The sequence below is a fragment of the Rhinopithecus bieti genome, unplaced genomic scaffold (assembly GCF_001698545.2).
Source record: "Rhinopithecus bieti isolate Rb0 unplaced genomic scaffold, ASM169854v2 scaffold_41913, whole genome shotgun sequence".
In the NCBI taxonomy this organism is placed as follows: Eukaryota; Metazoa; Chordata; class Mammalia; order Primates; family Cercopithecidae; genus Rhinopithecus; species Rhinopithecus bieti.
In genome coordinates, this window is record NW_016818964.1 from 1,232,739 (window position 1) to 1,245,054 (window position 12,316).

General features: G+C 51.6%; 1 protein-coding gene across 4 annotated transcripts in view; it reads left to right on the forward strand.

Moving 5' to 3' along the window:
• RIN3 (Ras and Rab interactor 3) overlaps window positions 1-12,316 on the forward strand; it is a 185,185-nt gene that overhangs the window by 127,323 nt on the left and 45,546 nt on the right. For 2 of the 4 annotated variants that reach the window (XM_017857929.1, XM_017857930.1), the window contains exon 5: window positions 9,129-9,220. In XM_017857929.1, the coding sequence (XP_017713418.1) occupies window positions 9,129-9,220 (92 nt within the window). Of the gene's footprint in view, window positions 1-1,987; window positions 2,258-9,128; window positions 9,221-12,316 lie in introns of those variants that run through there. The other 2 variants (XM_017857931.1, XM_017857932.1) reach the window with 2 other exon arrangements.

A 12,316-nucleotide genomic window follows, 5' to 3' on the forward strand; every position in this document is an offset into this window, starting at 1 on the left:
CCTCCGGCTAATTTTTTTTTTTTGTATTTTTAGTAGACACAGGGTTTTACCATGTTGGTCAGGCTGCTCTTGAACTCCTGACCTCAAATATTCTGCCCATCTCAGCCTCCATCTCAGCCTCCCAAAGTAGGAATCTGCATTTATTTATTTATTTATTTATTTATTTATTTATTTATTTATTTATTTTGAGACAGAGTCTCGCTCTGTCACCCAGGCTGGAGTGCAGTGGCTGGATCTCAGCTCACTGCAAGCTCCACCTCCCAGGTTTACGCCATTCTCTTGCCTCAGTCTCCCGAGTAGCTGGGACTACAGGCACCGGCAACCTCACCCAGCTAGTTTTTTTTTTTGTATTTTTTAGTAGAGACGGGGTTTCACCGTGTTAGCCAGGATGGTCTCGATCTCCTCACCTCGTGATCCGCCCATCTCAGCCTCCCAAACTGCTGGGATTACAGGCTTGAGCCACCGCGCCCGCCCGGCCGGAATCTGCATTTATAATGAGCCTATCTCAGACCAGAGTTTGAGAACTGCTTCCAGGTGAATGATACCAATTGCTTAGCTGGGGGTCTCCTAGGGGCAGACTTTGGGACAGGATTCATATGCAAGGGGTGTTTCAGGACTGCCCTGGAGGAGAAAGCAGGAGGGAGTAGGGGAGCAGGATTGGGAGTGGGAGAAGCCCAGTGAGGGTGCGACTGCAGGGTGACCCCAACCTCAACCTGGCCCTATGGGTGACTCTGGAGCATAAAGTAAACCTGGGGCCACTCCTAGGCATGTGTGAGGCTCCAGCACCAGGACAATCCTTGATGGTCCTAAGGGCCAGAACTTAAGGCAAACCCCACTGAGGCTAGGGGATGGGTGTGTAGAGCTGGTAAAGCCATCAGGGTGGGTGGGGCGTCAGCAGTGATTTCGTGACTGGCTGCTGCTGATGGGGCATCTGTGCTGAGTGAGCCTTTGTGCTGTGACTGCCCACAGAGCTCCCTCCAACCGCTACAGCAATAACACCTTTAGGGAAGGTATTACCACTACAGTGACTCCAGCCCCCAGGGCTGTGCTGAGGATCAGACTCCATGATCCTTGGAAGGGGTTTAGCAGAGCACCTGGTGTGAAATAAGGGCTCAAAAAACAATCAAGCATGTTCTTATTGCTGTTATAGATAAAGAAACTGAGGCTGGGGATATGACCTGCCTTGGTGTCACAGCAAAGTTCTGAGCCGATTTGAACTCAAGTGTGTGTGACCCACAAGCCCCAGCTGCTTCTGCCCAGGAGACTGACTGCCAGGCCTGTGGCTGGGAGGATGCCTGTGCTGCCCGCTTCCAGCCCCTCCCTCCACATATGGGAGACATGAGGCCCTCTTTATGGAAGAGTGATGTTGGGAGCCAGGCAAGGAAGGGCAGGAAGGGAACTTAAGGCAGAGGAGACAGCATGGGCAAACGCCTGGCAGTGGGAAAGCTGTGGGCAGCCTCAGGAGTGGCTTCATGGGCAGAACCGCATCATGGGTGGGAGGTAAGATGCTTGGAAAGCCTTGAACGCTGTGCCTGGGCTTCACAGGGCCTTCCTTCCACAGGTGCTGTGAGCCTGTTGCTGATATCAGACTGCTCTTCAGCGAGCAACCTGGCCATAGCAGGTGGTGGGATTGAAGGAAGGGGAGAGCAGAGACCAGCAAGGGGCTGCTGCAGCCATACTGGCCCTGCGTGGAGGTGACTGCCCCAGGCAATGCCTAGGGGAACCAGAGGGGTGAGGGCAGCCACTGAGGGTGGGAGCAGGGGGAAAGCTGGGGTTTCCATCCTTGACGACAGGAGGACGAACATGCTTGATGGTTTCCTGAGTATTTATTTGGTGCTCTGCTCAGCACCTTGCAAGGATCATGGGGTGCTCTGCTCAGCACCTTGCAAGGATCATGGGGCCTGATCCCCAGCGCAGCCCTGGGCACTGCAGTCATTAGCCTCAAGAAGTGGGTGCCATTACCCAAAATGAGGAAGGAAGAGAGGAGCCTCTCAGGCCTGCCCCACCCTAGGATGTGCCCAGTGTTGTGACTAAGCTGCCACCCTCCTGTCCCTGAGGAGGAGATGGCAAGAGGAGGGGATGGCTGGCTGGGCATCCTTGCCCTAGGAGAAATCTCGTCACTGTGCCTGGAAAGCTCTGATCTATAGCCGGCCAGTCAGAAGCCCACTGGTGGCCTGAGACGCAACTGCATCTGAAGTGGGGCAGTCTGGGGGAACGGAAGCCTTAAGTCTGCAGAGTCTCACTCTACATCCAGGTAGTTAGTGTCAGAATTGAGCTGAATTGTGTACCCAGTTGGTGTCTGGAGAGTTGGAGAATTGATTGCTAAGTGTTGGAAAACACTTCAGAGGGGGTTGTAAAATCAGTTTAGTGGGTCATGACTGGCTTTTTTCTTTTTAATGAAAAAGTAAACTGGACTAGAAACTATCAGAATCTCATGTAGCTGGAAGAAGTCTCGTTTTGCTAAACTTTTGTTTCAGTGGTGTGTGGGTGTGTGGGTGTGTGTGTGTGCACACATGCTGTGTCATGATGTCAAAGGTATTTCTCTCTGGTTACAAAGGTTTGGAAAGCACCAGCTAAAGCAGAGACCTCCAGAGAGAGGCGCTGGCTCCCTGGGAAGCACACAAGCTGACCTTCCAGAGTGTGGGGAAAATGTCAGAATATTTATTCTAAAAATCCCTTTTTTTTTTTTTTTCTGGAGATGAATTTTCACTATTGTTGCCCAGGCTGGAGTGCAATGGTATGATCTCGGCTTACTGCAACCTCCACCTCCTGGGTTCAAGCGATTCTCCTGCCTCAGCCTCCCGCGTAAGTGGGATTACAGGCGCCCGCCACCATGCCCTCCTAATTTTTTAAAATATTTTTAGTAGAGATTGAGGTTTCACCATGTTGGCCAGGCTGGTCTCAAACTCCTGACCTTCAGGCGATCCACCCGCCTCGGCCTCCCAAAGTGCTGAGATTACAGGGGGCATGAGCCTCTGCACTCAGCCAGCTAAAATCCCATTTTAAAATTCCTATTGTTGTGAATGCTTTTAGTGGATTTCATAGTTTATGAGGAAACACACACACATCAGGAAGGTTGCTTAATTTTATATTTTTTTAGTAGCCCTGACCTTGGGGGCCTGTGATTCCCACCGAAGGCTGCATGCACCAGGATCCCCTCAGGAGCTGTTTAAAAATGCAGATTCTTGGCTGGGCATGGTGGCTCACACCTGTAATCCCAGCACTTTGAGAGGCCAAATCACTGAAGGTCAGGAGTTCAAGACCAGCCTGGACAACAAGGTGAAACCCCAGTCTCTACTAAAAATACCAACATTAGCCGGGGGTGGTTGCAGGCACCTGTAATACCAGCTGCTTGGGAGGTTGAAGCAGGAGAACTGCTTGAACCCAGCACCTGTAATCCCAGCTACTTGGGAGGTTGAAACAGGAGAATTGCTTGAACCCAGCATGCAGAGGTTGCGGTGAGCCGAGCTCGCACCACTTCTCTCCAGCCTGGGTGCCAGAAAGAGAAAAAAAAAAAAAGTGGATTCTCAGCCTACCCCCAGACCCGATGCTAGGCACCCTTGGTTGGGAACCTTGGGAACCTAGCAATCTGCATTTCTAGCAGTTCCCTAGATGATTCTGATCCAGGCAGTCTGCAGAGTATAAATGGGTATGGCGGCCCCAGTGGAGTCCCTCACAAGTGTCTAGTTCCCTTTTGGTCTTTTGTTGTCAGTGAGTGTTTAGGCGGAGGCCCCACCACCCCAGCACCCTGTCTGGAGGTTTTTCTTGGCATTTTCCAAGACTAAGGACTCGGCATTTGGAGATGAGTAAGCCGTGCATGGCAGCACCAGTTTCAAACGGCTGCCTTCCCCATCTTCACACCCTGCTAATGTTTACTGAGGCATGAAACTGGCTTGCCCTCTAGACCCCAAACTGGGCAATTTTTCCAGGCTCCACCTTTGTCACAGAGCAGGAGGGCACCATGAGGACACACTGAAGCTGAGGTTGGAGGACTGGAGTATTTAGTTACTGTCTTTTATTACAGAATTGGGAGGAACCGGCACAGGCTGTTCCAGCAGCTTAGGACCATTTACTTCTCAGCCCATCATAGGCATTGATGGAGTGTAAATGGGAGCAAGCTTGGGAAAAGGGGATCAGTTTGGTAAATTCTGTCATTTCTCCAAATATATCTACCTTATGGCCCAGCAGACTCACTCACATCTAGGAAGTTATTCAGTAGAAATACTAGCTTGAGGCCAGGTGTGGTGGCTCACACCTGTAATCCCAGCACTTTGGGAGGCTGAGGCAGGTAGATCACTTGAGGTTAGGAGTTTGAGACCAGCCTGGCCAACATAGAGAAAGCCCGTCTCTACTAAAAAAATATAAAAATTAGCCAGGCATGGTGGTGCACACCTGTAGTCCCAGCTACTCAGGAGACTGAGGCAGGAGAATTGCTTGAACCCAGGAGGCGGAGGTTGCAGTGAGCCGAGATCACACCACTGCACTCCAGCCTGGGCAACAGAGTGAGAGTCCGTCTCAAAAAAGAAAAAAGGAATACTAGCTTGAGGGCAGAAAGATGATGTGCTCAATTCGTTCTTTGCAGCGCAATTGGATCCAGTGGCAATTAGGAAATAATTTTTTGCTGAAAACAAGTAGTCTAGGGGTTACAAGCCTGAACTCTCCATTCAGATGCGGGCTTTGTAACTTACAAGCTGTGGGAGAGGGGCAAGCCACTTAGTCTGTCTGTGCCCCAGTCTTCGGAGCTGTGAGATAAGCATAAGGAAAATACCTGCTCCGTGGAGTTGGTAAGAGGATTTAAAGAGCTAATATATGTAAAGTGCTTAAAACTGCTCCTGGACACTTAGTAAGCTCTGTAATGGTTAGCATTAATGAAAGAAAGAGAGAGAGAGAAAGACAGGAAGAGAGAGAGGGAGGGAGGGAGAGAGAGAAAGAAAGCAAGCTTGGATGACCATCAAAAGAAGAAAAATAGTGGCCAGGCACAGCGTCTCACACCTGTAATCCCAGCACTTTGGGAGGCCACTGTGTGGATCACCTGAGGTCAGGAGTTCGAGACCAGCTTGGCCAATGTGGTGAAAACCCAACTATACTGAAAATACAAAAGTAGCTGGATGCGGTGGCACATGCCTGCAAACCCAGCTACTCAGGAGGCTGAGGCAGGAGAATTGCTTGAACCTGGGAGGTAGAGGTTACAGTGAGCCAAGATCATGCCATTGAACTTCAGCCTGGGCGACAGAGCGAGACTCCATCTCAAAAAAAAAAAATTAAGTAAATGACGGTTATCCCGTGGGATACTCTGCAGCACAGAAAAAGATAGACGCCAGTATACATATATGGACTTGCTCACTATATAGATCACTTTACTGTTCAGTAAAGAATGCAAGCTGCAGAGCAATAGATGGAACATAGTGCCATTTTCATTTTTAAAATACGTGATGTGGGCCAGGCGCAGTGGCTCACGCCTGTAATCCGAGCACTTTGGGAGGCAGAGGCAGGAGGATCACTTGAGGCCAGGAGTTCAAGACAGGTCTGGACAATATAGTGTGACCCTAGCTCTACAAAAAAATTAAAAATATATAAAAAATAGTAAAATAAATGGTGTGAGTACATGTGTGCTTGGGCACGCATATGTGTGCGTTAAAGAAGGGCCAGCAAGGTTACTCTCCAGAGTGTAGACCAGCAGTCCCCAACCTTTTTGGCACCAGGGACCACTTCCGTGGAAGACAGTTTTTCCATGGCCAGGGATGGGGTGGGGATGGTTTCGGGAAGATTCAAGCACATTACATTTATTGTGCACTTTATTTCTTTCACTATTACATTGAAATATACAATGAAATAATTATACAACTCACCATGATGTAGTACCAGTGGGAGCCTGAGCTCGTTCTCCTGCAACTAGATGGTCCCATTTGGAGGTGATGGGAGACAAAGACAGATCATTAGGCATAGAGTCTCAGAAGGAGCACAAAACCTAGACCCCTCACTCACATAGTTCACAATATAGAGTTTGCACTCCTATGAGAATCAAATGTTGCCGCTGATCTGGCAGGAGGTGGAGCTCAGGCGGTAATGCGAGGATGGGGAGTGGCTGTCAAGACAGATAAAGCTTTGCTCACTGGCCCGCTGCTCACCTCCTGCTGTGCAACTCAGTTCCTAACAGGCCATGGCCTGACACCAGTCTGTGGCCTGGGAGTTGGGGACCCCTGGGATAGACAGCAGGACCCTCTGGAGAATGGAGGACCTGCACATTTTAAGCACTTTTGTATTATATGACTTTGACTACAATAAATCTGTTTTTCTTTTCTAATTAAAAAAAAAAATCCAACGTTTTAACAAACGTTGACAACAGCACTTACATCACAGGATTGCTTCAAGGGTTAAGTGGGATAACAGGGAAAGCTCTTGGTGAGTGATTGATAAAGCTTAACAAGTGATAGTTCCCTTTCCTTAAAAAAAAAAGTAGTAGATGATTTGTGATACTGATTGAAAGTTTTACCCTGTAGATAATCAAATTTTATATTGGTATATATTTTTAAATGTTTTAATATTTCTGTCAGAAACTTACTACTGGCTGGGGGGTCTTGGGCGAGTCCCTTAACCTCCCTGAGCCCCTGTGTCCCCTGTAAAACAGAGGTACTAATGCCTGCCCTCAGGGTGCCTGTGATTTAGTACGAATATCACTTAAAGCCTCCAAAACACCTAGCCCCACACCTGACACATAGTAGATGTCCAGCAAACACCCACATCCTGTGTGTCCTTTCCTCTGGACGGAAGAGGCTGCCCCTGGGTGCAGTGGCGAATTGGCTGGGATGTGGAGAAGCAGAGACGCATGAGACCCTTGAACCCCAGGTCATGGAGGAAGAAGAGTCCATGGTGTGGCCTTGAAGGATGTGTAGAATCGTAGATGTAGGTGGTGGGGATGAGGGATTGTTCCCTCTATGTGTAAGCTCAGAGACGGAAAATGAGTGGGGAATACCCACCAGAGGAACTTGAGCGTGATCATTTGGGAGCCAGCAGGAGGCCCCCGAGTGTGGGGAAGGGACTGTGGAGAGCAGATGTTGGGGAGCAAGCCAGAAAGGCAGAGCAAGGCCAGACTGGGGGAGACCCTGGATGCTGGGATTCGAGTCTGGGGTGTGACTGCAGCTGCAACTGCAGCAGACTGAGTAGAATGATGAGGTGGCAGGAGGCTGTCCTGGCAGTCACAGGGTGGCACAGATGAGCTGAGCAGCCTCTGCTGGCCACTGTGATACTCACGGCGATGGAGGAACCATTGGAAACCCCACTGATAGGCCACCAGGTAACCGAAGTAAGCTGAGGCAACTTGGGATGAATGTTGCTACCCTTCAGAATTTGAGCTGGGGTTAGTGGTGGCGGGCCAGGGCCTGAGATGGGAGTGCAGCACTGAGGGCCCATCCAGTCTGGCCATCAGAAGACCTCGGGTTGCAGCAGAATCACACAACAATGACAGAAGATGCCAACGTCAACTGACTGGTCCCCAGCCCATTTGACAGTGGAGAAGCCCAAGGCCACCCCCAAGACCTGAGAAAAGGACCCAGAACCTGTGCCACAGCCTGCCCTGTCCTACTCTTCTGTAAACACAAGTGTCCCAGCTCCATCGAAGTGCTTCCCAAGAGGCCATGGGGGCACCTGGGAGGCCACAGAAGCTGACATCGCTGAGCAGAGGTGCCCCAGCAGGGGCCAGCCCCATCCCAGGCCGTCTCTGTTCTGCTATGCCTCCGGCTCAGCTCCTGAGTTTGGCTAGGTCTGTTCAGCAAATGGCCTTGGAGCCTCATGGTGAGTGCTAAGCACTGCAGGGCTTCGGAAACCCGGAAGGCAGCCCCCACCCATTCCAGGAGCTCCCAGGGCTCCCAGCCTCATGTCGCCAGGAGGATGAGTTGCAGACAGCAAAGCCATGAAGACCCCAGGGAGGAGGTAGCTCTGGCTGAGGCCATGGTGGGAGGCTCAGCAAATGATGGATGATGGGATTTCAGTGGGCATCAGGATTTGGGGAGAAAGTGGATGAAGCATGAGCAAGGGAGGGTAGAACAGGTTGTGAAGAAAATAGTGGTGGCTGCCAAGTCTTGATAACCACGCTGGGCACCCTCTCATCCATTCCTGTCTTCACAGAGGAGGAAATGGCCTCAGAGAACAGGGCAGGTGGGATAATGAGGAAGGAGCGGGAGACATGGCTGGAAAGGGGGTCCCCAGGCCTTAAACACTAGGAAGAAACATAGAATCAGGACCACCCATCTTGGGGCCCTGGCAGTGCCACATTCCCCTTCCTGACCCTGTGAAACAGCCCTGGGCCAAAAGTCAGGAGCCCTGGGCTCAGCACACAGTGTCTTCAACTACCACGTGGCCTGGCCATCCGTTTTCCTTTCCTGGCCCCTGTTTCCCATCAGTCCGAAATCCTTCTGGAAGATCTCTGGAGGAAATCCTGAACAGTTCCCTATTGTGACCAAAGCCATGAGATGAACCTGCCTGACTGTGCATTTGCCAGGAGATGCCTGACTGTGCGTTTTTCGGGGGCTGCCTGACTGTGCGTTCGTCGGGGGCTGCCTGACTGCGCGTTTGCTGGGAGATGCCTGACTGCGTTCATCGGGGGCTGCCTGACTGTGCATTTGCAGGGAGATGCCTGACCGTGCGTTCATCGGGGGCTTCTTGACTCTGCATTTGTTGGGAGATGCCTGACTGTGTGTTCATCGTGTTCGTCAGGGGCTGCCTGAGTGTGCATTTGCTGGGAGATGCCTGACTGTGTGCTCGCTGCACATCTCAGTGTGTACCAGCAGTCAGAGGGCAGGGAGGAGTGGGCCACTCACTTTACCCTAAAGAATGCCTTTAGAGGAGCTGGCCTGGGCTCAGCAGGCCAGGAAAACTAAGAAGAAGCAGTGACTCCACCCCCCAACTCCTGAGGAGGGTCTCCACCTCTCTGGGTCCCTGGTGCTGGCTCAGGACCTAGAGTTGACTGGATGCTCCTTCCACCTCAGAGTCTCCCCCTCAGCTCCAGGGAAGCTTCCAGGATGTATGGAGACCCCGGCAGCCAGCAGAGATTGCCAGGGCTCTTCCTTTGTGGAGGCTGGGAATGGACACAGTGGCCCCAGACATGACTTCCGCCCCTCGTGTCTTCACAGAGACTTACTGCCCTTCACACTGCGGCTGCCCCAGGCCATCCTCGAGGCCAGCAGCTTCACGGACCTTGAGACCATCGCCAACCTGGGTCTGGGTGAGTCCTCTCCAAGGGGCCAGGGGAGCTGGTGGGGCATTAGGAACTGGGGCCCTAGGATTGCCCCAGGGGCCGCCTGTGCAGAAGGACAGCCTGAGTCCCAGCTCCCATGGGACCACCCACACCCCTGCCCCAGGCTGCCAAGCCGCGTGACAGGGAGATGGACAGAGGCGTTTCTAAAGAGTCGCCTCTATCAGCTGCCCAGGACGCCCTGAGGCCCAGTCACGTTTGGTCTAAGGGAGCAGGGCCTGGTTAGGACCAGAGAGGCTGGTGTGGTCCTGGGAGAAGCCGAGCTCAACCCCAGGGCCCTTCTAAGTAGGGGCCAGAGAGCTGGATCTGGCAGCCACCACAGCCCTGGCCCCTCATCGGTTGGAAAAGCAGCATGAATGTGACCATGAACTTGAGTGTGGCCCTCACGGGGGCCTGTCCTGTGCCCAAACAACTGACCCTAAGCATGCCCCACCCCACTCTTCCGAGTTCCTGAGGGATAAACAGGGGAGAGGAAAAGAAGAAGGGGAGAGAGGACAGGGTGTGTCTGACCCCAGCCCTTTCACATAATTACAAAAAGAACTCACATTTAGTGAGCTCTTCCCATGTACAGGCGATGCCAAGCACCCTACAAGGATGCAGTCAGCAGGTGCCCACCTAGAACTAGGGCCTCACCTCGCTGGCGCTCAGGAAGCCCAAGCATGCCAAGTCTGTAGCTGCTGAGAGGCCAGGCCACCTGCCTCTTTCAGAATGTGTTAGGAGCAGATAATTTTTTTTTTTATTTTTCTTTTCTTTTTTTTTTTTTTTGAAACAGGGTCTCACTCTGTTGCCCAGGTTGGAGTGCAGTGGCATGATCATGGCTCAGCCCAGCCCCAACTTCCCAGGCTCAGGTGATCCTCCCACCTTCACCTCCTGAGTAGCTGGGACTATAGGCGCATACCACCATGCCTGGTTAATTTCTTATATTTTGACATGGCCTCTCCATGTTGCCCAGGCTGGTCTCAAACTCCTGGCCCCAACCGATCCTCCCACCTTGGCCTCCCAAAGTACTGGAATGACAGGTGTGAGCCACTGTGCCCGGCCCTGAGAATTTCTTACAGGGAAAGGGAGAGCGTGTTCCACACAGCGGCTTAGAAGCCACTGCAGGCCCCAGACCTTAACCTGGGGCCGCTAGGTCACATTTACGAACAAAGCAGTTCATCAACAATCTTTGGTAAAACTCAACCATGCATAGGACACTGTGCTCCATGGGGCTGAGCATTGGTGCCTTGTTCACCAGTGTTGATGGAATGGAAGAAACAGTGACCCAGAGGGCAGAACCAGGTCACAGAGGAAGTGAGGGGCAGACCTGGGATCAAAGAAGACACCCCTTGGTTCCCAAGCCAGGCCACTGTTCACCGCTCAGAGGGGCCCATCAGGGGCAGCAATGCAAGAGATACCACAAGGCAGCCATGGTCAGGGGCCGGGAAGCAGGAGGAGTTCTGGTCCTTGGGTGTTCGCGCTCCATGAGCAATGACTGGGTTCTAACCCCTTTAGCTGCCATTGGCTCAGCGCAGCTTCAAACAATCCTATAAAGCGAGTACTATTGTTATAATTCCCCTTCTATGGCAGAGGAAACTGAGGCACAAGACGTTAAGTCATGTCCAGTGTCACACAGCACATGGCAGAGCTGGGATGAACCCAGGCCATTTAGCTCCCACACCTGCCATCGTCTCATGGTGCCTCTTAACTATTTTTTTTTTTTTTTTTTTTGAGACGGAATCTTACTCTGTCCCCCAGGCCGGAATGCAGTGGTGCGATCTTGGCTCACTGCAACTTCCGCCTCCCAGGTTCAAGCAATTCTCCTGCCTCAGGCTCCCAAGTAGCTGGGACTACAGGCGCGTGCCACCACGCCCAGCTAATTTTTGTATTTTTAGTAGAGATGGGGTTTCACCATATTGGTCAGGCTGATCTTGAACTCCTGACCTCATGATCCACCTGCCTCAGCCTCCCAAAGTGCTGGGATTACAGGCATGAGCCACCACACTCAGCCGCCTCTAAACTCTTTATCCAAATTCTTCTAGGTCTAATTTACCCAGTTATAACCCTAAGGGCAAGTTTTCAGTTGCTATTGGGAATAAACTTGCTATTAAACTTTGCTTCCCAGAATTTAGTTGTTGGGCTCTTACCCTCCCAGGATCTTGGATGTGGGACAGGTGACAGTTTTGTAATTTGCACTTTTGTAAGGTGCAGATGACCTCCCCCTAGGGGTTCAATGACACTGACCATTGCAGAGCACTTGGCATTGTCTTATGTCATTTTTGTGCATTTTAAAGATAGAACACTGACCAGGCGTGGTGGCTCATGCCTATAATCTCAGCAATTTGGGAGACCGAGGCGGGAGGATCACCTGAAGTCAGGAGTTCAAGATCAGCCTGGTCAATATGGTGAAACCTCATCTCTACTAAAAACACAAAAATTAGCTGGGCGTAATGGCGTGTGCCTGTAATCCCAGCTACTCTGGAGGCTGAGGCAGGAGAATTGGTTGAACCTGGGAGGCGGAGGTTGCAGTGAGCTGAGATTGCCCCACTGCACTCCAGCCTGGGCAACACACTGAGACTCTGCCTCAAAAAAAAAAAAAAAAAAAAAAGTTAGAACACCAAGTTTTAGCCCCGCTGGGAACCTTGTCTAACGTGCCCCAGACGAGATTTGCACCAAAGGCTTTCTGTCCTCAGCGGTTCTTGACCAGCTACGTGAAACATGCTCCACTTTTCCCTGAAGAAATCCTCAGGACTGGGCGTGGTGGCTCACACCTGTAAAGTGCCCCAGACAGGATTTGTACCAAGGGCTTTCTGTCTCTGAGCACAGCTTTTCTACTGCTCCTCAGCTGCACCTCCCCACCTTCTCTGTTGTTTTTGCAACGAGCAGTCAGTGGCCAGTTTGCAGGCCATGTTGGTAGAGTAAGGGATGCATGGCCTCAGTCTATGACACATTGCTGCACCTCTTGACCCCACTATGGAGTTTAGGCATCCCTAGGACTGACTGCCGGGAGACTCCCTACAGGTTCCTCTCACCTGCAAGAGTGCAGCTTCTCCTAAGGCCTAGGAACACGGTTTTTTCGTTAAGGGA